The following is a 27,021-nucleotide window of genomic DNA, read 5'->3' as shown; positions in this document are numbered from 1 at the left end:
CACGTTTGTGGATGCCTAGGAGAAGCCCCAAAGCAAAAGTACCATTTTTCAGACTGGGAAACTGAGGCACAGGAAAAGATTTCCCCCCATCACACAGCAATGGGTGGTAGCTCCAGAAAATATACACTCTCGGCTTTAGGTTTGTCGGCTTGGAGGCCCAAACCTGAGAAGGCAGGACTTGGGGTGAGAGGAGACCCAGAAAGAGGACGGTAGCTTTGGCTCTGTGGGGAGAGAGGGGACCCTCTGAGCTGTTGGGGGCCAGACAGACCTAGAGCTCAGGAAAGGGCGGTGGGGCCAACTGCTGACCACGGGAGACATTTGTCCCCACGGTCCCCAAGGGGAGCTGGAGACAGTCAGCAAGCTCCACGGGGTTGGTCAACCAGATGAGCCTCGAGGGTGCAGTGGGCATGAGTCCCCGGGACAGCAGAGAAGTCTAGGGGTAGGAGGGAGAAGCAGCTGACTCTAAGGGAGAGGGGGAGGGGTCTCCTCCCTGCCAAGGCCACTTCACCAAGTCTGATTGGGATTAATTAAGCGGAAGACAGGACAAAGGAGTGATAAAGAACACAGCTTGTCAGCTTTGATTTTCTGCCACTCAATAGCAAGAGGATGGAGCCCAGCAGTCCGTGCTGAGGGTGGGAATGGATGGTCCCTGCGTCCTATACATCCATTGTGGGTCCCCCCTCCGCCTGCCCCTCCCTGCCCTGGTCAAGATCTCCACTCTGCCCACCTCCAGCGTGCCTCCCCTCTCACCCCATGCCTACTAGAACTCTGGAAATGGCTCTCCCAGATGAGCGCCTGTCCAGGCAGCTACCAGGATGTCACAGTTTGTCCTCAGTCATCTGCTGGGTGGACAGCACCTCCCCCCAACCCCATTTTGCAGACAAGGAAAGCAGGTCTAATGGGGAAAAAAATCATTTGCGTGAAACTGCAGATCTAACGAGGGAGATGCGTCGGGTCTGACTGCTCAGGGAGTCTTAAGTTCCGTCTGTGGTGTATGCATGCACAGAGGCATATATGTGGAAGTCAGAGATTTCCCTTGGGGGCCTTCTTTCCACCTTATTTTTTGAGACAGACTCTCTTATTACTTGTAGCTCATGAATTCTGACTGACCAGCAAACCCCAGAAATCCTTCTGCCTCTGCCCCTGCCCCTGCCCCTCCCCTCCCCTCCCCTCCCCTCCCCACCCCCCTGGCCCCCACCCCTACCTCTAGTGCTGACATTACAGGAGCTCTCTGCACCTTGTGCTTCCATAGGTGCTGGGAATCGAACCCAGAAACCCAGGCTTACAAAGCAAGCACTTTACCCCCTCAGCCATCTCTAGACATCACTAAACTTCAGTGTTCCCCACTAGGTGTGTGGTCACAGACTCTCCTGTGGTAGAGCTGAGTTCTAGACAGCATTTCTAAAGGGCATGACACTGACTCTGGGGACCCTCTCTGTACCCCCCCCCCCACTTCCTTATCCCAGGCCTCAGCACAGGCTAAAGGGCTCTCACCAGCCCCTGGAGCTCTCAGAAGCCACTTGTCTCTGGGATGAGGGCTCAGTTCATGTCGGAGAGGGCAGCAGGCTCCATCACACTCCCTTTAGAGATGGAGATGAAGCCTCACAGAGAGTAGAACCTGGCAAGGAAGTTTAGGGGTTGGAGCCCTGGAAATTAAGAGTTTTATTATCATCCTTGGTGTTTTCTTACGCTCTCGGTGTCTAGGCCAGGGATGGTAGAAGGGGATTTTGAATATTTTTTTTTTTTGGATTTTGAATATTTATCTCCTCCTCAAATACTCCTCCTGGCTGGAGGCTTATTCACGAGGGTGTAACCAAAGCTTGAATTTAGACACTAAATTTTTTTTTAATAGTTTCAGAATTGAATCTCTAGATTTTTATGGTCGAAGTAGGTTATAGCCATTCCCCACTTTTTTTTTTTTTTTAGGGTTACTTCTTTAAAAGAGGGAGCATTATAGTAGTCTGCGTTGGGGTTCTGTCGAGGTCCACCAAGAGAAAGCCAAGTCCTGTAACAGAGAAGCCAAGATTCCAGGGAAAGTGAGCCACCAGGTCATTGGCCTGGCCCTGCCAGTGACCAACAGCAGAGAGCAGAGAGTCTACTGTGTCACCATAGTAACGCATCTGTGCTTGGGCTAGGGGACTGGTCTGCAGGCCTCAGGCCTGCACATCAGTAGGGGGATGCACAGAGACCTTCCTTACTCTGGGAACCTGGGTACCTGTAGAGGGATGGAGGATGCTCAACAGACCTCAGTCCATGGCCACAAAGCCTTGCTGGAGAAGAAGTCAGGCCAACCTTCCCCCACCCAACGCAGGTCCCCTGTCTCTGTCTGGTGAGAGCCTCAAAAACCAGCATTTGCCGAGGGCCCAGTGCATGGGCCCCACCCCATGAAGAACTAAGGCTAGCACCTGTCCAGGAGACCACTGTGACAGAGCCCTGGACCCAGTTCCACAGGCTGAGTGGCAAGGGGCAAGGGCAGGGCCTGCTCTGAAAACACCTGGTGGCCCTCCCCTTCCAGAAACTGAGAGTGGGGGCAAGGTGAAGGGAAGTGGCCGAGCAGCCTCTGCTGGCAGCTGGCTGATAAGGAACTGCCTTCTGCAGGGGACCCGGAAGGCTGTAGTCACCAAGAGCGATTGGGGAAAGGCAGCGGGGAGCCAGGAATGATTTCTCGGTGTGTAACCCTTCCTAAGAGATACATAAAACCAAGCCTGGGAGAGGTCTCCAGCCAGCAGCCCCTGGCTGCCAGGCCTTGGGAGCAGGCTGCAGCTCGTCTTAGGGACCACAGCCCCACCAATCAGCCCTTCTGATCACCTCACACAGAGTAGAATTTAATCCCCCGCCCTGCAGGCTCCTCTTCACACACACTAGGCTCCCTTTTGATGTCCTTTTTATCTTCCTTTCTAACCAAATCGCCCTTTAACAGCTCTGAAAGTACCTCCTGTCACCTCCAGCAGCAGGATGGCAGCTCTATAAAGGGACAAGTGAGAATGGGAGGGTCCTGGTGACTCAACAGGTAGCAAGGGCCAGAACCGACACCCTTTCTTTACCAACTGTGGCTTGGGAAGTGGAGAGGGGAGCTAAGACTTAAACAAAACAGGGCAGACCAGAATTTGAATCCTCTCCTGGTGGGTGTGTATATGGAGTAGCTGTCCTCTGTGTCTCTTGTAGAGGGCCTGGACAAATGTTGATGTCACCCAGGTGTGTGTCACATATGTTGAGGCCAAAAGTTGGAAGCTATTGAGGCAGAAAGGCTCCCCGGCCAGGGTTGTAGTTAAAAGAGTTTTGCACCAAGTCCACAAGCAAGGTGGGTTTCTCTCACACACACCCACCCCCTCCACCCCCCCACAGATGAGTTTCCGCTTGGGTCTGGCAGGAACTGACCCTCCAGAACGGACAGGGAGAGCATGCGGGAACAGGTTAGTCATGATTCCCAGGTGATTCTGGGAAACAAGTAAGGGGTCAGGCCTGAGCCCCTGGGGGTAGACCCTGGAGAGGAGATCGGGAGTGGACAGACCTTCGTATCTGAGACCCACAGAAGCCTCGTCAAGAGGCCTGCCAAGAGGCCGGAGAAGGGACTGGGAAGGTGGTGGGTTAATAAAGTGCCTGCCACGTAAGCACAGGGACTTGAGTTTGATCTCCAGCTCCCAGCAAAAAGCCAGGTGTGGTAGCACAGAATTAAAGTCCTAGTACTGGGAAGGTAGAGGCAGTGCCCCGGGGCTCCCTGGCCGGCCATCCTCACCAAGCTGTCTACATGGGTGAGCCACCTGATCCCAGTGAGACTGCATCAGATCACAAGGTGGACCTGAGGCACCGGGGGGTGGGGGGTGGGGGGGGGACCTGAGATGGATGTCTGACCTCCACACCTGTGCGCTTGCACAGCACATGCACACGTGTGCACACACACACACACACACACACACACACACACCTGCATACTCCCAAAGACAGGGGTCAGCAGCTAGGGAGCTACCCTGAGGGTTTACGCAAACGCCGTGCTGTGTGGAGCTCATGCTGTCCTTCCAAGAGGCTCTTCAGTGCCCATGGTTGACCTCAGCAACTGGGCGCCCCATCTCTCTCTTTGTGCTTCCTGCAACCTCCCCTGTTGTTCTATCCCATCGGGGACATCATTCTAATGAAGGCTCAAACTTGGCCCTGCCTTGGTTGCTGGTTCCCAGTGGCTCTCCCATGTTGGCACACATTGAGATACCTGGAGGACTGTTACAACGTAGGGCTGGGACCCACTCCAGAGTCTCTGGTTTGATTGACCTAGGAGTGAATGGTCCACAAATGTGCTTTCTAGCCTGCTCCAAAGGGATGGGGATAGTGATGCTGCGGAGTACCAGGACCAGACTCTGAGAAAGCCTCTCCCGGACTGATCCTGAATGTTCACCACCCCATCCCATAGCCCAGACGCCTGGACGGAATAAACAGAGGACAAAGGGGAACTGGGGATTCTGCTCAGTTGGCAGAGGGACAGGTTTGCCCGGCATGAAGCCCTGGGTTCAGTCCCCAGCACTGAATAAACTAGGCATGGTGGCACGCACCCACAATCACAGAATTGAGGAGGTAAAAGCGGGGGGATCCAGAATTCAAGGTCATCCTCCGCTACATAGCAAGATGAATACCAGCCCGAGATACAGGAGACCCTGGTTCAAGGTCATGGGGTGGGATAAAGAACAAACACAGCTGTCTGGGACATTCTCTCTCCCTCTCTCTCTCTGCTTCTCGGCTGGCAAGGCCTGTGTGACTCTGCTCCCCAAACCCTCCCTGATCTGCTGGACTGACAGTTCTCAAACTGAGAGGCCTAGCAAAGTGTGCCTCTCTCAGGTCGCTCGCTTCTCTCAGGCATTCTGTCATAGCAACCAGAAGCCTGTCACCTCTGGTGGTGATGATATTGTTGACCAAGGGACCAACATGCTCCTTATCTGCTGCGTCCCGCCACTGCAGTGGGGAAAACCCTACGTCAGAACCCTGGAACCTGGGCCTGGGCTCTTTACCAACTGCCACATTCCAGCCACCCCGAGTAGAACCTCTTTGCGGAGTCTTCACCTCCACCCTGCCCATTGCCCTCAGGAAGAAGGGCGAGAGAGAGAACTGGGGCCTTGCCCTCATATACCTAAGATGTGTGCGAGGCTCTCAGCATGACCTCCTGTGACCTCACCTTCCCTACCTCACCCCAGCTTCTGATCCACCCTCTTTCCTCTCCCCTCCAGCACCCCTGCCTTAGCTGTGGACTCAGACCTGAGGGTTCTGTCTCTGTACCACAGGCTAGGATCCCAGGGTCCCTTTCAGCCTCTGTCCTTTACCCTGGCTGGTAATTCACTGTCTTCTCTCTCTTTTTTCTTCCTTCCTTTGTGTGGCTCTCTCTGGCTCCTCCTTGTCCCTGCCTCTTTGACTGATGGGTTCCATGGACAGAACTTGGTAAGTGAGGCTTGGGGGTGGGGCAGGGAGGCCTGGGGGTGGGGTGGAAGCATCACACAGAGCCTTCCTCTGCAGGAGCAGGCCCAGTCCAGACAGTCCCAGCTCCTCAGGCCTGTGAGTGCTGTGGTCAAGAGGCCAGGATTCACAGGAGACAGCCATTGGTGTTTAGAACTGTCACACTCCATTGCCTTTGCTATTAGTGTCCTTTCGGGCATTTAATTGGTCCCCTCCAGCTGATGGGATGGATCCTACCAGAGAGACCTTAAAATTCTACAACCTGAGAGGCTCAGAATACTGTACAGTAGTCTCCAGGAAGCTGTTCTGTCTGGGCTGGGGGCTCTGGAGTGCCCCCCCAACCTTCCTTGACCCCAGAATAGGCTGAAAGGGGTTCACTGTGCTTGGCCCCAGGTCCTGTTCATAATCCCTATACCAGACAGGAGAGTTGCCCCTGGCTCTGAGAACAGCTTGGCATAAGTGCTAGTCCTTGCTAGTCCAGTGGGATGCCCACCTACTGGGCTCCAGGATGCTCCAGAGAATCAGGTGCCTGATCCCTGGCTTCTGTAGCAACTCAGAATCCCTGGCGGGATGGAAGGGACAAAGTCAGCTCTGCATTGAAAGGCTTCTGGGACTAGAGATGCTTAGTGGTCCCCTCTCGCCATGAAGATCTAGCAGAAGGGAGTCCCCCCCCCCTGAGCTCTCGGGTTCATGATAATGCTGTAGCCCTATGTTCAACCACAAGAGGCCTATCTATTTTGGTGGAGCATCACATGGATGGATTACATAGGAGCTAGAAACTCATTTCAGACTGGTGATCACTAAACATTTATAGCCAGGGACAGACAGACACACCTGACAGGGGCGCGCACCCCGTGGAGAGGAGTTCCCCATGCAGCAGGAAAAGCCAGACCCAGTCAGAAGGTCCAAACATCCCCTTCACTTCAGCCTTGGCTCCACCCCCTGAGCTGAGTGGCCCTGAGTCCCGCCTCCACTCCTATGAGCCTCCTTTCCTAGTAAGTGTAATGTCCTACAGGAAAACTGAGCTGGGTAAAATATTGCGATAGAAGAAAAGTCTGCACGCTGAACCCCAAATCAACAGAATAGAGCGGCTGATGCAGCAGCCTTAGTGCGGGTCTCTGGGGTGTGAGGCATACAGTAGTGTTCTTTGTCCCCTAGATTCCTCGGTTTCATGCTTAGCAGCCCAGCGCACTCCTTAACACATTTTCCCTGCCCTCTTCAGTCCCAGCCCACCGTAGCTACCTCATTTATTTTTTTTCTTTCTCTACTTTTCATTTCACACCTCTCCCTTCATCTCCCCTGGGTCTTTCATTGATTGATCTTTAATTTTACATTTTACTTGTTTAGTCTGTGATGCAGAGGCCTGCATGTGTCACGACATGCATGTGGAAGTCAGAGGACAGCACGTAGGAATCATTTGTCTTCTACTATGTGGGTCCCTGGGATTGAACTCATGTCTTTGGGCTTGGTGGCAAACCCATTTACTGTGTGAGCAGTGAGCCATCTCTTCAGCACTGCCTGCGGGTTTGAATCCTGGCAGAATCCTCTCCCTCTTTACATCCCTTAGTGTAGAAGGGATCGGGAAGTAGAAAATGAACTAGGAGAGAGACTCTTAGTATATGACAGACAAGAACGACAGAAAGTGCCCAGAGGATGCTCCGCTGCACCACAAAGCGGAGTTGCTGACGTCACCCTCCAGCATCCTCTACTGCTCCAGTCTGGCTCCACCCCCTGACCTTCTGCACCCTTTGCAACTGGCTTCTTCACTCTCATGCAGGGTCTGAACAGCATGTTCGAGGTGTACCTGGTGGGCAACAACTCCCACCACTTCATCATCTCCCCAACCTCCGTCCAAGGGAAAGCGGACATCCGCATCCGAGTGGCAATCCCGCTGGACTACGAGACCGTGGACAGATACGACTTCGACGTAAGCCTCCATCAGCATCTCCTCGGGCGCCTGGGGAGGTTGAAGGGAAGGCTGAGAAGGATGGAGTAGCACCCCTGAGTCCTCTGTCCCAGAGAAACCACAGAGATGGCAGAGGCTAAATCCTCAAGGAGGGCAAGTATATGCAAAATCACCAGACCCTTCTCTGGTTATCCCTGTCGCCCATCCTGGCCAGCACAGTCCAGCCCCCAGGACCACCCCCTCCCTTGAAAAGGTCCTGTGAGGGGGCTCGTAGAACACAGCTGGCATCAGCCTTGACTCTAGCAGATGCTCATGGTTAGAACCCAGCCAAAGCACCGAGAGGTCTCCAGAGATACGGGGGAGCTCACGCAACTTTGCTCCCCTCTTCCAGCTCTTTGCCAACGAGAGTGTACCCGACCACGTGGGCTATGCCAAGGTGAAGATTACGCTCATCAATGAAAACGACAACCGACCCATCTTCAGCCAGCCCCTCTACAATGTCAGCCTGTATGAGAACATCACCGTGGGGACCTCCGTGCTGACAGTCCTGGTAAGTCCCCAGGTCCACGGGGGCCATAAGCTCTTGGCTATCCCCGGGGACACTGAGCATCTGGGTATCAGGTGCCGTAAGTGCCCGGAACCTGTTGGTTGGTAATGATGGTATTCAGGCTCTTTGCAAGACCGGGAAAATGGACCAGGCTGTGGAGCAATAAGAGGGAGAAGGATACTTCAATTTTCCTTATTTTCCCTGAAAGGCATGCATCCCAGAGGGTCCAGGAAAACCTAGGAACCCCATGTAAGCAATGGACTGGGTGTTAGCCATCTCTGAAGGGAATGACCCTCCCTGGACAGCAGGCTCCTTGAAGCTGCCCAGGAAGCCGTTGATACCTTTGACCTTTGACAAGCCCCCATCCTCACCCGAGGCTACTGTGTGTGTGTCAGTCAAGGCTCTTGACTGCAAGAAGCAGAAACTCTTTTATGGTTCAAACAATAAAGTATTTGGCTCATGTCACTTGATATTACAAGTGAGTTCAGGCATGGCTGTATCCGGGCGTTCATATAATGAATACTCTGTCATTAGCAGCCAGTTTAGCTTTTTTGCAGTGACTGAGATGGTCACAATACCTACAGATTTTCTTATCTGCTTATCAATGCTAGTGGAGGAAAAAAAAATCATTTTTTATTGGTAGCCCCAACCAATGCCCTAGAACTGATCTCGGCATGACCGTCCTGGCACCAATTGTCACGATTCTGACATGCCAGCTACGGGTCACACTTGCCATATAAGACCTAGGCCTTAGGGAATGATTCTGTTCAGATTATATGGGCTGACAATACAAAAGGAGTAGCCATTATAAATTTGAATAGGCCACCGAGCAGATCAATATGGTAGATGCTGCTATATAAACCCAGGGTCCGCCCCATCACGGGCAGTCAATAAATGTTAGGTTACCACATCCCTCTCCCTGTGCACGAGAGGCCCACAGAGGCCTTGCTGCCATGTCTTGCTCCAAGCTGCTGTTGCCTGCCGTAGCAGGCCCCCACCCTGAAGTGTGTTTACTCTGCAGACAGATGGTCTGGAGCAACATTGTGCCCCCAGGCCTTTCCATCTGACAGTTATTAATATTTCAAACAGATGTTTAGCTAGTCGGGCCGTCAGATGGAAACCATGAGCCTGCTGTGGCTTTTCTCCGAATCCACTGCCTCCCAGCCCACGGCTCCCCCAGTCTTTACCGCAGTGCCTGAGCAATATATCACCCATCGCCCTGAGCTCCCGGACCCTCCTCTAGCCTCCCAGGCCCAACCCAACAAGATGTACAAAAGGCTCCAGCCTCCTGGGCTCAAAGGGAGTGTGTGTCTCCCATGGAATATCGATGGGAAGGGGTGCCAAACAGTCTGGGATAAAACCAGGCGGGAGACAGTGTCCATGCCCATAGGTCAAGGATCATGTGACAAGGAATTCGCGTGTGTGATCCAGGCTGGCTGGTTTCAGGAGGACACTTGTTCCTGGAGTCCTTGCTGGGAGCAGAATTCTGTTCATGTTGGACATTCTCATAGATGAGCGGTTCTCAGCCTGCCTAATGCTGCGGCCCTTTAATACCGTTCCTCTCGTGGTGGTGGCCCCACCCCAGCCATGAAGTCACTCTTGCTACTTTCTAACTGCTTTTGCGACGGTTATGAACCCTGGTGTAAACTTCTGATACAAAGGATCTCTGACCTGCGACCCCATGTGAAAGGGTCATTTGGCCTCCGAGGGGGTCTCGACCCACAGGTTGAGAACCGGTGCGGTAGCAGGTTTGGAACACCGTAGGGCAGAGGTTGAGGCATGAGCCGATGAGTCTGTCAGTCTCTGGTGAACGTGAGTTATGCCCTTCAAACTGACTGTTCCCAGAGCATCAGCAGGCCTGAGCCTGCTACAGACCAACCTAACCCCGTCTCTAGTTCTGTTCCCTCTCCTCCCTGCCTTTCTTGGGGCTGCTGATGGTCTCTGCACGTGGCTGTCCGAGGTGGCTAGCCGCCGCCTTCACGCTTCCCCATCCCAGCCCCACCGTCCTGACTCCAGGACTGTGGAACCACGAAGCTGTGGGGCTCTTCGACACGGTGCTAAGCCATGGACCTCAGTCTCAGACCTTTGCTGAGGGTGGCTCTGTCCCTGTCCCTCTAAGCTTGCGTTCATGTTCTCCCTAAATTTATCTGCAAAATGGGCATGACTGACACCCAAAGCTGTGGAGACAGAGGTTACAAATGCAGCCACGGGTGTCACCCACAACTCTCAACTCTCTGTCACCCCAAGGTGCTGCCCAGCTCTGGACAGATGGCAGGTTCCCTGACCACAGCCCCACCTCCATCCTTACATTCTAGCCCCACCCATAGCCTTCGGGCCTTCTGGCCATGCCCCCTCTAGATCTAAAAGTCCCCACTTTCCTTTGTCCAGCTCAGAAGGGGCCACCATTACAGCTACCTGCTCAGAGACCGTAAAATTCCTTCTCCCTGACCTTTTCCATGGTGTTATTAAAATGTTTCATGGGCAGTTGTGTCAGGAAAAAATTATAAAGAAAAAGGAAGATGTTTTAATTTGCACCACAGGCTGAGCAGAGCCTGCAGCCAGGGGCTTGCCCAGCCCCCACCCTGCCACCTATGCAGGGGAAGCCATGGAGTGACAGTAGCCAGGGGAAGCTAGGATCTAGGATCCCCACCGGTCTGGGGATCCTAGATGGACCAATGGAGTCAGGCCTCATATTTCTGTGCTGGCTGGGATTCTGGAGCCCAGGGCTCTCCAAGGACCCTGAGGTCAGAATATGACCTTGAGCCCAGTTCTGGATGCTTGCTTGGGTCATCCCTCGGGAATGTCCCCTCCCCCATCCCCCCCAGCACATCACCTGTGAAACAATAAAGGTATGTTTCCTGTGCCTGGCTGGAGTTGCCACCAGACCTAGTACCCAGAGCACTTGTGCTGGGGACATGGGGTGATGGGGATGCCTGGGACGGCCTCTGAGGACCAAGTCCTGTGTCCTTTGGTCTCTTACTGCCTCAGTAGCAGTCCTCCTGCCCTGGCCGCATAGCTGCAGTCCACTGTAACCAACACCTGCTAAGTCCATCATTGTCCTTTTCCAGATGGGGAAACTAAGGTGTGTGGTGGGGAGGTGGGGAAGTGACTTACTCAGAGCCCCAGACCTACTAGGTGGCCTCAGATCTTGAACAAAGTCCCACAGACCCACAGAGGGACTGTGCTGGACCTCTGATCCCTTTCAGCCACACCCAGAGCTGAGGACAGAGAGGAGTCAAGGAGGATGCTGCAGATCCCTGAGAACAGGCTGTAGGCTCACCCCAGGCAGACCCTCAAAACCATCAGGTACCATCAAGGGAATTTCTACCTCTGGGGTCAGAGAGGAGACAGTCAGAAAGGCGTGGGACTGTGTCCAGGGAAACAGGAATCTCAGAGTGGCCGGAATCGTCTGTATAAGGAAATCTCCGGAGGAGGTTTAGGGTGAATGTAGCCATCCATTCATTTACAGATCTCTGTTGACGGCTGGCTACATGCGAGGCACGTGGCCCTGTGGACAGAGTGTGGGGTGTCGGGTGCTCAGAGAGTTCACCTTGCCCTGGAAGAACCTGCCCTGAGAAATGAATCTTTGTGCTCAGTATGACTCTCCATGACGGAGACCAGCTCGGCATTAGAAATGGATGCCGGGCACCTGACCGTGATTAGGGTCAAGGAATTCTTCTCTGAGAGAGCGACACTAAAGTAGACATTAGCGGATAACCGAGGAGAGAGAAGGACATCCCGGAGAGGGAGGATGGCACGTGCAAAGGGCCTGTGGTGAGGGGTGTGGTGTGCGGGGGGGGGGGCTGGAGTCCTGCTTCTTCGAGGCCAGAGTCCTCAAATGTCTCTCTTCTTGCCATCTGACATTTACTCCAGGACACCCACTGGACTGATGTTCAGGTAGGATGGTCACATAGCTTCCATGCCCTTGCCGGTTCCCTGTGAGAGGCGTTTGACGGACTGGGTGGGTCACTGTAACCCTGTACAGAGCAGAGTGCCACCTCCCAGCTACGGGCAGACAGGCCTCAAGGGGGCAAAGGCAGGCTCTGTCCCACTCCATCTTCCAGGACACCCGGATGAGGTTACTGTGATCTTTGTCCCTAAGTCACCCAGGAGGACCTAGACTCCTACTTTCCGGTCACAGGCCGCTTTCTCTGGGACTCAGCCGCCTTTCCTACACGGTGAGAAAGAGGTGCTACCTTGGCCACCAGGGTGGTGCCAGGGCATGAATGGTACAAGGTGGTGGACACATCGCGTCTTCTATTATGGTTGGGCTATCTGCCACCCTGAGAGCTGAGGGCCAGCCTTAGGTCTACCATGGCAGACTTGATAGTGATAAGCCCTGAGATCTCAACTTCTTCCTCTGAGCCCTGGGGATGCTTCCTGCTGAGGAGGGGTGGTTGTAAAGGGGAGTGGAGAGGTTCGGGGGACTCTCAGCTCACTCGGGAGAGCTCCTGGTCACACCAGTGTTCTCAGCAGAGTCTCCTCACAGCACAGNGCGTCAGATCTTGTTAAGGATGGTTGTGAGCCACCATGTGGTTGCTGGGATTTGAACTCTGCACCTTTGGAAGAGCAGTCGGGTGCTCTTACCCACTGGGCCATTTCACCAGCCCAGGAAGTTTCTTAATTGGATTAAACGAAACAGGAAGACCCACCAGGAATGCTGGACTGGGTCTGGACTGGATGAAGAGCAGAGGTGCAGGCAAGCATCAAGTTACTGCTCTCTGCTCTCAACTGAGGGTATAACTCCAGTGGCTGCTTCAGGTTCCTGCGGCCCTAGTTGCCTAAGGTGATGGACCAGAACTGGAATTGTGAGCCCAATAACCCTCTCCCCTCTCCCCTCTCCCCACACCCCCCCCCAGGTGCTTCCCTTGGTGTCCTGGTCTTGCCCCAGCAATGCAGTCACTGAGCCTCTGGTCCCCAGTCTCACTCCTGGCTCGAAGGTGTACCTCCCACCCTACCAAAGCCCGTCCCACTCACTGGCTCTGGAGCCTCTCATCTGCCCTGCTCCTCTCTCTCCAGCCTCTGGTCTGGAAGCTTGGGGAGGAAGCCCATGGCGACCTAGACTCCCCGATCAAGCTGGCCTTTCCACGCTGTCTGTCAACACAGAGTGCTGTGTTCTCTGTCTCCTCTGCCTCCTCTTCACAGATACATAGGACAGGGGGACGTGATATCACTGCCCCAGGCTGGCCTTGCTGGAGGCCAACTTCAATCCTGTATAGTCAGGCTCTGAGGGCTGACTTCCAATACAGCAGGGCCTCTCCTATCAGCTGCAAGGCCTGGATCCCAGCTCTGTGACTGCCAGCACCCATGCCTGTCCCCACCCACTGGGACTCCCTGCCCCAGCCCACTCCTTCTAGGGAGTCCATCCCTTGCCTCTACTTCAGGTGGTGCTCCCTAAAACTCACCCTAGATCCTCCCCATCCCTCTGTTTCCAGGAGGAAGATACATTGCCCCATAGCCTCAGTGGGGGACCTTCTAGAACTACATCAGCTACTGCAGGAGGATGGTGGCTAAGAACAAAACTCTGAAACCAGAGACCTAGGTTCCTGTCCTAGCTTTGCTGATGGCTGAGCCTGACCCCACATAGGTGCTTAGGTGTGTCCTGGTCCCCCAGACTACATAATGTACTGTGGGGGCGATGGATGAAAACTCAGTCTTATAGTTAAGAGACAGGACAGCGCTGGAGAGATGGCTCAGTGGTTAAGAGTATTGGCTGCTCTTCCAGAGGTCCTGAGTTCAATTTCTAGCTCCCACATGGTAGCTCACAACCATCCGTAACTCCAGTTCAAGGGGATCCAACATCCTTTGTGGCCTCCATGGGGACTCAATGCATAGGCATACATGCAGGAAAACACCCCTACACATAAAAATAAATAATTTTAAACAAGAGACAGAACAGCTCAAGCCTGGAGTGCCTTGGGGTGGATGACAGCTATGATTGTCCAAGCAGCTTGAAAGCATTGGATGCCATGCTTTGGGTCTCTGGAGCTCTGCCTGCCCCTCCGTCCACTCTGACTTCCCAGGCTCAGACTCCCTTTGCACACTGAGCTCTTGCCTATGTCAGGCATAGGAGCCCAACACATGGCCTCAAGGCACCAAACACAGATGAGGCTAGCAGAGCCAGGGGACAGGACAAGATTCTGGGAAGAGGCAGAGAGTGGGTGCTATAGGGTGTGAGGCTTGTGCAGTTGCTCGGGAACCCACACTTCTAAGGTCCTTAACTGCCTTAACCTAGAATTCTCCCTGCTGTTGGAACGGGGCCCCTCAGTTCCTGCCGTGCAGACCCTGATTAGGGGTTCACCCTGTGTACGGGAGTTGTCTAATTCCCTCCCCCTTTTAAAAAAGACTTATTTATTGTATGTAAGTACACTGCAGCTGTCTTCAGACACACCAGAAGAGGGTGTCAGATCTCGTTACAGATGGTTGTGAGCCACCATGTGGTTGCTGGGATTTGAACTCCGGGCCTTCAGAAGAGCAGTCGGGTGCTCTTACCCACTGAGCCATCTCACCAGCCCCAATTTCCTCCCCTCTTAAAGAAACTCAGAAGGGGGCTGGAGAGATGGCCCAGTGGTTAAGAGCACTGTTCTTCCAGAGGTCCTGAGTTCAATTCCTAGCAACCACATGGTGGCTCACAACCATCTGTAATGGGATCTGGTGCCCTCTTCTGGCCTGCAGGTGTACATGCAGGCAGAGCTCTGTATATATAATAAATAAATCAAAGAAAGAAAGAAAGAAAGAAAGAAAGAAGGGGAAAAGAAAGAGAAAGAAAGGAAAGAAGCTCAGAAGCTCTCCGCAGCTCTTGTCCACTCCTGCACCTGCCAGCCCACTGTCAGCTAATACTCACTTCCTGCCTGCTCTGCACATGGGCTAGTCCCTCTGTTCACACGCAGCTTGTCTCTGTGCTGATTGGGTGATAGAAGTCACCACCGTCTCACACAAGCACAGCTGCCACCGTATCGTTATACTTGGGGATTCTGTAGTCAGAGAATTCACCAGCAGGGCCTGGAGGGTTCACCTCCATAGGACCCTCCTGGAGACCCCCAAAGGTCGAATGACTTTTTCAGAGAGGTCTCGTAAGGCCATCTGCATATCAGATATTTACTTTATGGTTTATGATTCGTGACAGTAGCAAAATCACAATTATGAAATAGCAATGAAAATAATGGTTGGGGGGGGGGTCACCATAATATGGGGCACTGTGTCAAAGGGCCTCGGTGTCAAGATGAGGCATTAGGAAGGTAGACAGTCCCTGCTCTCGACACTTGCTGGCAGCTGAGTTTAAGCACGCTGGACTGGGTTGGCATTTAGTGCCTCAGCAAACCAGGTCCTGACACCTGCGGCCCTGCATCCCAGACCCTTCATCCTCCCTCACATCCTTAGCCTTCCCTGTCCTCGTATCTGCTGTATCTTCCCTCAGTTTACTGATCCTCTTGACTGTAAGAGCCAGCCCACCGTGCCCACCTCCAACAGGAAGCCCTCCAGCACATGCCCATCTCTCCTTTGGTGCTCCCTCCCCCTCCCCCACTCCCTGACAGGCTTCTTCTCTCATATCTGCAACATACCACATACACCCGTGTAAGTGGGGGGGTGGGGAATCTAAGGAAACTTTCCGGGGGCCGTGTGGCAGGAGAACGGGGTGGCCAAAGACCCCCTGGGGGAAACTGAGGCACAGCGACGGTAAACAGTGTTACCCTAGGTTACTCAGTCAGTCCGTGGAATTTCTTTTTCAAGTGTGAGTGCTTTTCTGTACTGCATACCCCATGAGTCAGGTACTGAGATTCTGTGTGTGACCCTAGGCCAGTTTTGTCCCCTGTCTAGGACTTGGCTTCCGGTTCAGCCCCCGCAAAGAGTCACCCGGACATCTTCTGAGGATTCCACTCAGGGCAGGGAGGGCTTCAAAGAGGCAGGGTGAAGGGGGACAGCGGTGGAGGCAGGCAGGGAGGAAGATAAGCTATCAGCTATAGGAGAGCATGGTGAGAGTTGAGGGTGATCTTTCTGCTGCCTAGATGGGGAGCGGGGGTCACCTTTCCCTCTGCATAATCTACTCCCCCAGCTCACCTGGGATCTGGGCTTTACCTGTCAATCATACCCACCTTGGTGCCACCCTCCCTCAACTGACCAGGTACCTTCATGGAGAAAGGGGCCTATGGGACCCACAGACAGGGCAGCAATCACGCCTCCCTCCTCCCTGCAGGCTCAGGCTCCTGGCACAGGCTTCTGTCTTCCTGGATTCTGGACTCATCCTCTGTGCTGTGAGAGACCAGGGTTCCTACCTTAACAGTATGAGGGCATCTCCTCAGGGTCACAGGCCACGGCCTACAATGAGCAAGTGATCCTAGAGCCAACCCAGTGTCCCAGTGTCTGTTCTAGGTGTCCACCACCCAGCCCAGGCTTTCGGGAACAGCTCGGCTCCCTGCTTCTGATGGCTTTCCTTTGACTCGATTCTACCATGGCATACAGCTGCCAGCAGAAATCACAACGTGAATTATTTATTAGTCAGGGAGTCCACTTGCTCGGCCCAATGGGTAGGCCCCATCTGGATAGTTTACCAAATCCCACAAAAGACAGGGGTCATCCTTGGGAAGACAGCCTTGCTATGGTAACTTAGAATCCCCACCCTCCCCAGCGGTCCTTCCCATGGGTCGATCTGATTCCCCACTCCCCACCCCCACCCCTCCCGCCAACCTTTACCACTGGCATCTTAATTGACCCTCCTTGTTCTGGAAGCCCTAGAGACCCGAGACTCCAGCTGTGCTTAAACAGAACAAAATCTCTTCCAATTTCCCCACCGTTTAAAAGAAAATTGAATTCTTTATCTGCAGCCTGGGGAGGGGGAGGAGGGGGGAGAGGAGGAGGGAAGGAGAAAAAAAAAAACAGGAACTAGCAGGTCACTGGCCCAGCTCCCAAGCTGGCCTAGAAGCTTGCCTGGACACACTGGTCCCTCCATTTGAAGGGTACCTAAGGCTGTCCCCAAAGGGGACCCCTTTGGTGGGCTCTTGGTTCATGTCCTGTTGGAGTTTGTGTGCTGAACTATGTGTGGTGGGGGAGGGGATGGGCTGCTGGAGGTGATTGACAGGTTCCTCTGTCAGGCCTCAGTGCTTCCTGCCTGTGTTTATCTCCATCATCTAAATATCAATCCTAAAACCAAAATAGGATGGAGTTCCAAGGTAGGACCGGTGCTCAGGAGAGTTCTGAGCAGGGTGGGGCTGGGCTTGCTGGTGAGGGGGAAGTGGGGAAGGAGGCCGCTGAGATCTCCAATTTCTGGGCTGAGTTAAGGTACAAAGCCAGGGTCCCCCACCTCTGCCCTTGACGTGTACTGGCCTGGCTGATGATAGTTCTCAGAGAACCAGCCTTTCAGTGCATCGATTTTTACCAAATGGACCTATTGCTGTCGGGCTCTGCAGAGCTGCGTGCACAGCTTCTGTCACAGGTGTCCCCAGAACCCACCAGCCTCAGTGTGAGGAGCTGCTGCTGGCCACCAATCTCTGCCCCGGGGATTATTCATTTTATGTATAGCTGTCTTCAGACGCACCAGAAGAGGGCATCAGATCCCATTACAGATGTTTGTGAGCCACCATGTGGTTGCTGGGATTTGAACTCAGGACCTCTGGAAGAGCAGTCAGTGCTCTTAACCACTGAGCCATCTCTCCAGCTCCTCTGCCCCATGTGAAAGGCAACGGATGCTCAGTAGCATCCGGGGTGATGGATCCCAGGAGTTGAGTGACTCTTGGGCATTTGATCTCTTCTATAACTATGATTCAGATGACACGAGTCCAGGGAAGCTGGTATAGCTCACCAGGGCAGCCAGCTCCAGAGAAGCTAAGCCAAGGCTCTAATTCCACCTGTGTCGACCTCAAGCCCTGCAACCCACTTCCTAATCAGTGTTGTTGTAGTTGCCTGAGTTCTGTAAAAGTAGGACCACCCACGGGTGACCTTGAGCAGGTCCCTCACCAGGGACCTTGGTGTCCTCTTCTGGAAAACAGAAGGACTCGGCAGAGTGCTCTCTAAACCTCACACACTGGCGTGGGATCACCTCCCCCCACCCCCCGACGGTCCCCGTCCTGCACCTAGACTTTCAACCTGGAAGTCACCCTTCCATAGGCTGGCCGCTGATGGCTCTTGCTCGAGCCAATCATACTGAGAACACCAGAGCAAAGAAAATGGACTCTGTGGGCAGAGGGACAGAGGATGGCTGTAAAATCAGCCAGGACTAGAGCAAGTTCATAAATAACCACAAATCAAAAGCCTGTGCCACGGGACCCTGGGCTGGAGCTGGGAAGGTTCCCAGTCTCGGGGAGGAGACCGGAGTCCAGGGCAAGGAGAGCAGCCGGGGCCTCAGATGAATCTGGCTACACAGCAGCTGGAAGGATGGCTTGGGGTGAACTAAGGGGTACGCGCGGAGCGTGTTTGGAAGAAGTGGAGCTGGGGCTCAGAGTTAACTGACCCAGTTGTGTAACTGTGGGAGGGGTGGGAGCCCTACTTCCTGCAAGCTCACCTCTCGGGTGGTTCAGAGTCCTTCAGGTGCTGACTTACCTAGTGACTGTCGGACTTTGTATGCTTTGTTTTGATTTGTTTTGTTTTGTTTTTTGGAGGCAGGATCTCACCATGTAACCCTGGCTGGCTTAGAACTCACTACGTAGACCAGGCTGGCTTGAATTTTAATCTGCCTGCCCCTGCCTCCTGTTAGCTGGGTTGAAAAGCACACACCCCACAGTAGTGTCATTTAATTTCCTGACCCTGGGGCATGTCTACATGTTCTGATGCCCCAGTATTTTTCTATTCTATCCTACTGCACATAATTTTTTTTTTTTAATGTCCTTGCGACCCATTAGAATCTAGGAGCCAACCTTCTTGCTTCCCTGGGCTTCATTGGATGAGGAAGAATTGCGGGAGTGGTAGACATTAAATCCAGGAGTGGCCAGTCTACAGCCTGTAGGTTGCAAAAGCATGCATGTGCTTCCGTTGCATGAGATTAGATTACAACGTGACGTTTCCATCTATGAAATTTGTGCCTGAGAAACACACAATCAAATTACAGAGGGAAAAATCACTCACACACACACACACACACACACACACACACACACACACCTCTAAAGGGGCCACGAGGTGGCTGGCTGTCACCCTGTATAACAGATCCAAAGTGGAACTCTGTTTACCCTCTTTCCTGGCTTCCCAGCAGAACTCAGAATCAGAGCTTTGGCCTGCTAGCGGTCTTCCCACGAGCAGAGAGCCCAGACTGGACAGAAGTCTCCTGAGAGCTCCCACTGCATGTGTTAAGTCCTTACAACCTAGAATTGGAAGATTCTAGTCTTGGACTGGTTGAATGACGAAGGACATTTTACTCTGTAAGCCTCAATCCCCCTCTCTCAGCGTCCGCAAAATGAGAATGCTGTTGCGTCCTCTGTCTTCTAGGCTGGGTTTTAGAAGACTGGACTTCTCCAGTCTTTTAGGCTGTTCTGACAGCTAGCTGGGAAGAGGTGGGGCAGGGGAAGAGAAGGGGAAGCCAAAAGGTCATGAGTCTGGGGCAGGACTGTTTCTTGGTCCCTAGCAGGTAGAAGATGCTAATCCCCAGAAACCCTGGGTTAAAAACCCAGACGTGTAAAGGGCTGGGAGCTACAGATCCCTGCTGAGCTCAGATCTAGGGTGATGCACGCTCCCAACCATGAACTCTGACCTTAATTTCTCATGTCATGTGGGACTGTAAAATCCATTAGGGCTCGGCAGGTGGAGTGATGGAGATGTCAGGCAGGCAATTGGGTGGGTATTTAATCTATCAGATGTGAAGCTCGCCGTTCAGTGAGCCAACAAGAGAATGTAGAATCGATATGTTCATTAGCGACGACATGTGTTGACCCAATCAGCACCCACCAATGACAGCAGGCACGGGGCATGTCACCCGTGCGTCAAATCACCTTGGAGAAAGGACATGGCCCCAATGATCAGTCTCCTTCCCCCAACATCCCGGTACCCCTCTGTAGCTTCCCACTTGTCTAAAACGCTGCCTGTCACCTGGATGGCCCACAGAGGTGGGGGCAGGGGTGGATGATTCAGTGAGGGGACCCGGTGAGCTGGCTGTAGCCCTGGGTAGGCGGCTCCTCCAGGGGGTTGATTGGATTGTCTTTTTCTCTTCCATCCCATCTCCTGGGCCCATGCTGGCCCTCTTACATGTGTCTGTCCCCACACCTCTCCTCTGCCGCGTAATCCCAGCTTCATAATGGCCAGAGAGAGGTCCAAGTCTTTCTGATTGCAGATGTCTGTCTCACACTGCCCAGCCAGCCCCCCTCCCGTGTCCCCAGGAAAGTGGCTTTTCTGTGTCCAGTTTGCTTTGCTTGGTGATCAGATATGATTGAGGAAAAAAAAAAGTCACTCAATCGTATTTTCTTCAAACCTAAGGGCATGAGATAAAAGAGTCTGTGAAAGGCCTAAAGAGGGCTTTCCTCCTCCTCTTCTTCTTCCTCTTCCTCCTCCTCTTCCTCCTCTTCTTCCCCCTCCTCTTCCTCTTCTTCTCCTTCCTCCTCCTCTTCTCCCCTGTCTTCTTCCTCTTCTTCCTTTTCTTCCTCCTCCTCTCGCTCATCTTTTAAAAAGAGATTTATTTATTTATTTTATCTATATGAGTACACTGTAGCTGTCTTCAGACGCACCAGAAGAGGGCGTCAGATCCCATGACAGATGGTTGTGAGCCACCATGTGGTTGCTGGGACTTGAACTCAGGACCTTCAGAAGAGCAGTCGGTGTTCTTAACAGCTGAGCCATCTCTCCAGCCCCTCTCCTCCTCCTCTTCCTCCTCCTCTGCCATGTGTATGTGAAAGCCAGACAAGTCAGGGCTCAGCTCTTGGTCTTACAGGTCGTTGCTGGGAGAATGCTGAGCTACTTGTAGCTGTGGGTCCTGAGAAAACAGCAGGCGTGCTGCCGTATCCCCATCCAGTCTAAGGTCAACCTCTCTCAGAAGCCACAGAAAGCAACGGTGGGGGCAGGCAGGCAGCTTGCTGGGGAGTGACACCCACTAGAGCCTTGGGCGGATGAGCACAACCCAGCTGGGAGATCTGAGCATGGTTGCCAAGCCCCACCCCAGTTCAGGCCAGGAGATGAGAGCGTTGATCCATAGAAAGTGAGAATAGCTTCCAAAGAGGTGACTTCCCCTGTCGCTTGGATAAAGTGGTACCTGGGGTACCAGAGATGAGCTCAGAGTCATTATTAGTAGCTCTGTGGCTTCTGATGCCATCAGGCACTTAGGAGATACCTCATGGACATGTGGGAAGGGCCCCAGGGTCCTCTGGGAAGGGTCCATGAGTGCTCTTCTTGGATGCTATACTCCTGACCCAGATACTCAGCGTGCGTGCTGGTTCCAGACCCTGTGGTACTGATGCCACCACCTCAGTGATAAGATACCCAGGAGGGTGTCCTGGAGCTGCTCCTTAGCAAGACTGCTGCCCCCTGTCTAGTCTAGGGGCATGGAGGTGTATTGAGAGGTCCTGAGTCACAATGGGAACTGGGTCTTGTCTCAGGGACTTCGTATCCAGTGTTGGGTACCTAGGAGGCCTGTCTGGCCCACTGGCTCCACCTGGGTGCCTCTGGAGCCCAAATCTGCTGCCAAATTGTTGCAACCACACCTGTGGCCTTCAGGAGTCAGCTCTCAGGGAGTAGCTGGCCTTCCTCCTTAGCCCCTGTCAAAGCATAGGAATAGCGGGGCAAGCCTTCCCGAGGGCTCCTGGGAGGAGACTTTTCTAGGCTCTAGAGCCAGGCAATTCTAACCTCTGCCTCTGTCAGTGTAGGTCCTTCTTGCCCTAAGTGTACCTTGCCAAGACGCTTGTCATGGGATTTAAAGCCCAGCCGATCATCCACTACGGCCTCATCCTTAGCTTATTTACGTCTGCCGAAGCCGGTTTTCCAAGGCCACATACCTGTGGGGTGAGGATGTGGACGTGTCTGGAGGGGTGATCGTTTGACAAATTCCATCACCCTCAAATGTGACTTACAGATAACAAAAGAGACAATCGTACTGGGGACATAGGGTCAGGTCATGTGATCTAGAAGCTTTTCATATCTTCTCCCCACGCCCTAGCCCCCCCACCGCCCCCCACCCCTGTCCATCGCACCCCAGCCCCAACTTGCACCATCTGTCCCAGGATTGTGCCCTCTTCAGCTGGGCATCCTCAACCCACCTGGAATGCTCCCAGGGACCATCCCTCCCCTCCCGCAGGGCCTCCTCTCTCCATTCTTTGCCATGCCATCTGCAGACTCCTAACTTCCAGCCACAGTGGGTCTGTTCTTTTGCCTGTGTGGGGACTGTACCACCATTTGTAGTAGATGCATGGTGAAGAGACCAGGGTGCCTCTGCCACTCCCCAGTGTCCTTGCTTATCCCGTGTGGTGGTGACCATGCAGGTTCATGCTGAACCTTGACTGGGAAGGCTGACTTGCAAGCCCAGCAAGTCCAGAACCATAGCCATCCCGGCGAGGGCTAGAAAATCCCTATCCTGATACAGGAACGTGGGCACAAGACAGGGAGTGGCTTCTCTGAATCACGTGGCCAGCTGGAGACAGAATCTCTAGCAGACCCGAGTTCAAATTCTGACTCTGACAGTGTGGCCCACTAGCTTTAACAAGTCACTTCATCTCCCTGGGCCTTAATGCCTCACCTGGAAGACAGACATGATAATGAGGAGAAAATGACAAACAGACTCACTTGAGCGTGCCTAACGCATAAACAAGCAGCCGTCTATTGCCTTAAAGCTGAAATCACCAAGACTGTCTTAAAAAGGAGGTAGGTTTGGGAAATGTCACTTACCTTGCAGCTGTGAGGGCCTAAGTTGGAATCCCTGGAACCCACACAGAAAAGGTGGGAAATGCTCCCGAATAACAAGACTCAAGGTTGCCCTCCATCCTCATGCATGCACACACGAGCACATACGTGCACACACATGCACACATGTGTACCCAACACACAAAAAGATGAGACAGTAGAGTCTCTTTGTTACTGCCCAGGCTGCTACCTCTTATAAGGTACTTGGTAAACCTATTTTGTTTCTTACACACACACACACACACACACACACACACACACACGCACGTGAAGATGAAATTCCTTATACAAGCCTTTTGTCTGCCCCATCAGAGAATCTCGACAGTGCTGTGTGACTTGAACGCCTTGCTTAACCTCTCTGAGCCTTGCTTGCTTCATCCATAAAGTGGGGACCATGTTAGGGGTAGAGTCAAAATGTCAGCACATCCACGCCTCTCACAACAGTGCTGGACCGCTAAGGACTGAGCAGGAGGGGAAGGCCATTCTGGCGGCCATCAGCAGACACCCTTCTTCTGTCTGTCAGGCTCCAGCTGACGGCCACCAGAAGAGGGTTTCACCTCAGACTCCTTACCTCACTGCTTCTCATAAAGGTTGATGTTAAGTTGTTAAAGACAGTGTCTTACATGGTGCCAGGCCCACATACTTGGCTATCCCTCTGCGTAGAGGGAGACCCCTCCCCCTACCACTGAACAAGAGTCCCTGGGGACCGCCCAGGCAGTTGTCATGCTCTGCTCCCGTGCCCCCTGACAGCCTTTGACATGACATAATTGCTTCCCCACGACAACTCCTTACAAGTTCAGAGCTGGATTTGCTGCCCATCAATTTTTATTTCCAGATTTTAAAATAAAGGGAAATAAAGCAATAACTCCGGCCAGCCACCCTTCCTGCCTGTGGGACTGGCTTCGTGGTAAAATGAAGCAGGGTGGGCGCCGTGTCTCCCTCACCTTAGCCCAGCTTCTGCTGTGCAGCCCAGGAGTCAGGAAGGCCGGGCTGAGGATGCTGGTGCACAGAGAAGTGCAGAGTGTGCTGAGGGCCGGAGAGGGAGGAGAGTGATAAAGCTGGGCAGAGTGTGTACCTGGCTCGCTCAAAGCCCTGGGTTCCATCCCCAGCACCACATGCACCAGATGTGGCTGTGCACAGCTGTCATCCGAACATTCAAGAGGTAGAGGCAGGAGCATCAGAAGTTCAAGGTCACTCTTGGCTACTTAGCAAGTCTGAGGCCAGCCTGGGGTACATGAGATTATGCTTTAAAACAAAACAAAAACAAAAACTACCAATGCCAGCTCCATTGGAAAGTTGTCCCTGTGTGCTAGGTACAGCAGAAAATACTCTCCGTGAATTTGCTTCATCAACCCGCCACAGCCTCGTGAGATGGCAACTGCTATTGTCCCCATTTCATAGATAGGGAAACTGAGGCTCAAGGTAGATTATTGTCCCCATTTCATAGATAGGGAAACTGAGGCTCAAGGTAGATTATTGTCCCCATTTCATAGATAGGGAAACTGAGGCTCAAGGTAGATTATTGTCCCCATTTCATAGATAAGGAAACTGGGGCTCAGGGTGGATGTGACAGGATGATGAGGACTGGGACAGGAGAGCTAGGGAATTCTCCCTCTCACCTCCCTTTTCCTATCTTCCTATGTCTCCATTCTTCTCCCTCTCCCCTCTCCTTCTGTGGCCTTACCCCTCCATTGTCAATCTTTCCTCCTCAAAAACCCTCTGCTCAGCATCTGAGACTCTACTTGTCTCTGCTAAGTAGGGCCTTCCAAGTCAGCACCTATGAACACTTCTCAACTGAGTCTGGCAAGGCCTCAAGGGCCAAGCGCTCCCTGGATTCTAGAAGCCTCTAGGTAGCCAGGAAGGCTCAGAACACTACCAGCAAGTCAGACCATGACCTTCCCACCACATGCCGTCTGTCGACTGCTCTGAGGTCAGCCCACCCCAGCCTGGGCCACACCCTCAGCTCTGTCCCAGGAACCCACGCTCTCCCAGGAAGTCAGAGCAAACCCGACGGAGGGAAACACTTTGCAGACGGTGAGGAGGCCTGGAAAGAGCCCTCCTAACAGAGGATGTTGCTGGTCTCAGGTTAATGACCCAGGACCAAGCCACACCTGGGAGGAACCTGAGAACTGAGTGACAAGTAGAGGTAACAAGGCTGGGTGGAGGGTCGTCTGCTGGTGAGAAGCAAGCCAGAAGTGGGCAGATGGCTCAGGTGTCTGGGCAGCAGGCAGACCCCAGCCCAGGTCACAGTCGGGTCCGTAGTTGGGCACTTTGAGCAGAATACAGATTGGGCCACCCTGAAGTGGTATCTTTACCACCGTGCTTAGCCACAAGTCCTTGTTAGACGAGATGACCTTCGTGCCAGCCTCGCCCTGAACTCCAGGGACAAGCGCTTTCCTTACCCTGGGACATTGGAGAGCCCAACTGGGACAGCAAATGTGTTAGAACACGAATTCCACTGCACCGTTGACAGCTGCTCTGGGAAGACGCCATGAGAGAGGTGCCGAAGCCTTGTAGTGTTCAGAGCCATCATCATAATGTCTGAAGTGGGCATGGATCGTGGGACAATAGCTGTCCATCCCAGGTCCCCACTGGGCACAGGGAGAGAAGCCCCGCCCCCTGCTTTCCTTTGCCTGTAGCTCCCAGCACCCTGGAATGCCCTTCCCTGTCTCTGTTTGGTTCATGCTCTCCTATGGGGGTGGAGGATTCTGAGCTTCCAGCTCCAGCCGCCTCAGTAACATGCCCTGCTCCAGACCTCCTACAGTCCAGAAAGCCCAGACGAGGCACCGGAGACTTCCTTAAGTATGCCTGTCACTTTCCCTTTCGCCCACAGCCCATCTGTCATCTCCCCTGTAACCAGTGGTCAGCCCCTAGCTCCACTGCTCTCTGGACCACCCACTGTTTGATCACTCAGGGTCCCAACACTTTCCCCAGAGCCTCCATCAGTAGCTCTTCTTCCGTGGATATGACCCCCCCCCCGGGAGGCCGTGTCGCTCGGAGCAGCAGCGCCTTGCCACACTGAGTTCTGCCCACCACACATGGCCACTATGGCCCTACTATGGCCCTACTCTCAACCCTACTCCATCTGAGCTGAAGAAGAAATTTCCCAATGTGCTATGCATTGCCACAGAAGCATGGAGAGCCCTGCTGTCTGCTGGCCATACCCTTTCACCCACATCCTTTGTGGGAGGGAGGGAAACACATAGAAAGTTCCGTGCTCTCGGGTTCCGCCAGCGGAGCCTCCTCCCACCCATAGCAGCCTCTCTAGTCCTGCATCCTACATGCGGGTGTTGGGGAAAGTTTCTCAGCAGAGCCCAAGATTCTCACTTGGTTTGAGGAGCTGCTCCAAGGGCCTGGGTGATGATGAATGTGTCAAGTATTACTGCGCAGCACCAGGGCTCGCTGGAGCTGTTTAAAAATGCATTCTGGCATGTAAATTTCTGCTCCATCAATCCTGATGACATGTCAAACATTGCAATTGTTTCCTGAACAAATTGTGCCCGGTGCCCTTCTCTGCGGATCTGTGCATGGGAGCAGAACCACACTTGATGCCTGCTAGGTTACTGGGACCCAGCTCTGCCTGCAAGGTAGCCTGGCAGCTGGGCCCGCCGTGCTTCAGAGCCGAAGCCCCTGTATACATGTGTAGGGGGTCTGGACGTGCGCGCGTGACTAGAGTGCAGGTGTTGGATGAGGACTGACTGCGTGTGGGACCACAGACATGCTGGGAGAGCTGCTGGAAGTATATACAAGAGGAAGCCAGGATACCAGGCAGAGGGTCTATTTGAGACCCAGAGAGAAAGGGTATAAAGACTTCAGAAGATGAAGAACAGGAGGAGGTACAGCAAGGGAAAGCTTTTAGGCTATAAAAAGGGGTTGAGGTGTTCTGAGGTTCCTGTCCTAACAGAAAAAGAGTCAGATAGCAGAGTGAAGCACCCAGGAAGGGCGGGGCTGTGTTAGGAAGGAGGCCCAGAGTATGGCCATTTAGAGCTGATGTGAGCAAGTGAGAACCAGTGGGGCTTAAGGCTCAACAATTGCAGACAAGCATTGACGAGGCCAAGTCAAGGGCCTACAGGGAGGTGCGGGGACAGCTCTCTCTCTCTCTCTCTCTCTCTCTCTCTCTCTCTCTCTCTCTCTCTCTGTGTGTGTGTGTGTGTGTGTGTGCAGGGTGCTGGCAGGGCAGGGATTCTGGGCTAGAACACTTACATCTAGTGGAAGTGACTTAGAAAGGCTCTGTGAGAGAACTAGCTGGATCTGAGGGCACTTTCAGGGAGCACGTGAGAGGATCTGCTCCCCGTTGGCAAGGGGAGTCCCTGAGAATACATCTAGGGTG

At 53.4% G+C, this 27,021-nt stretch overlaps 1 protein-coding gene across 4 annotated transcripts in view; it reads left to right on the top strand.

Moving 5' to 3' along the window:
- Cdh23 (cadherin related 23) overlaps positions 1–27,021 on the top strand; it is a 386,464-nt gene that overhangs the window by 216,176 nt on the left and 143,267 nt on the right. For all 4 annotated transcript variants that reach the window (XM_021205124.2, XM_021205122.2, XM_029542203.1 and 1 more), the window contains exons 12-13: positions 7,211–7,360; positions 7,731–7,889. In XM_021205124.2, coding sequence (XP_021060783.1) covers positions 7,211–7,360; positions 7,731–7,889 — 309 coding nt within the window. The remainder of the gene's footprint in view (positions 1–7,210; positions 7,361–7,730; positions 7,890–27,021) is intronic.

This window comes from Mus pahari, chromosome 9, assembly GCF_900095145.1.
Source record: "Mus pahari chromosome 9, PAHARI_EIJ_v1.1, whole genome shotgun sequence".
Taxonomy (NCBI): domain Eukaryota; kingdom Metazoa; phylum Chordata; class Mammalia; order Rodentia; family Muridae; genus Mus; species Mus pahari.
This window is presented reverse-complemented; position numbering and strand designations above follow the sequence as displayed.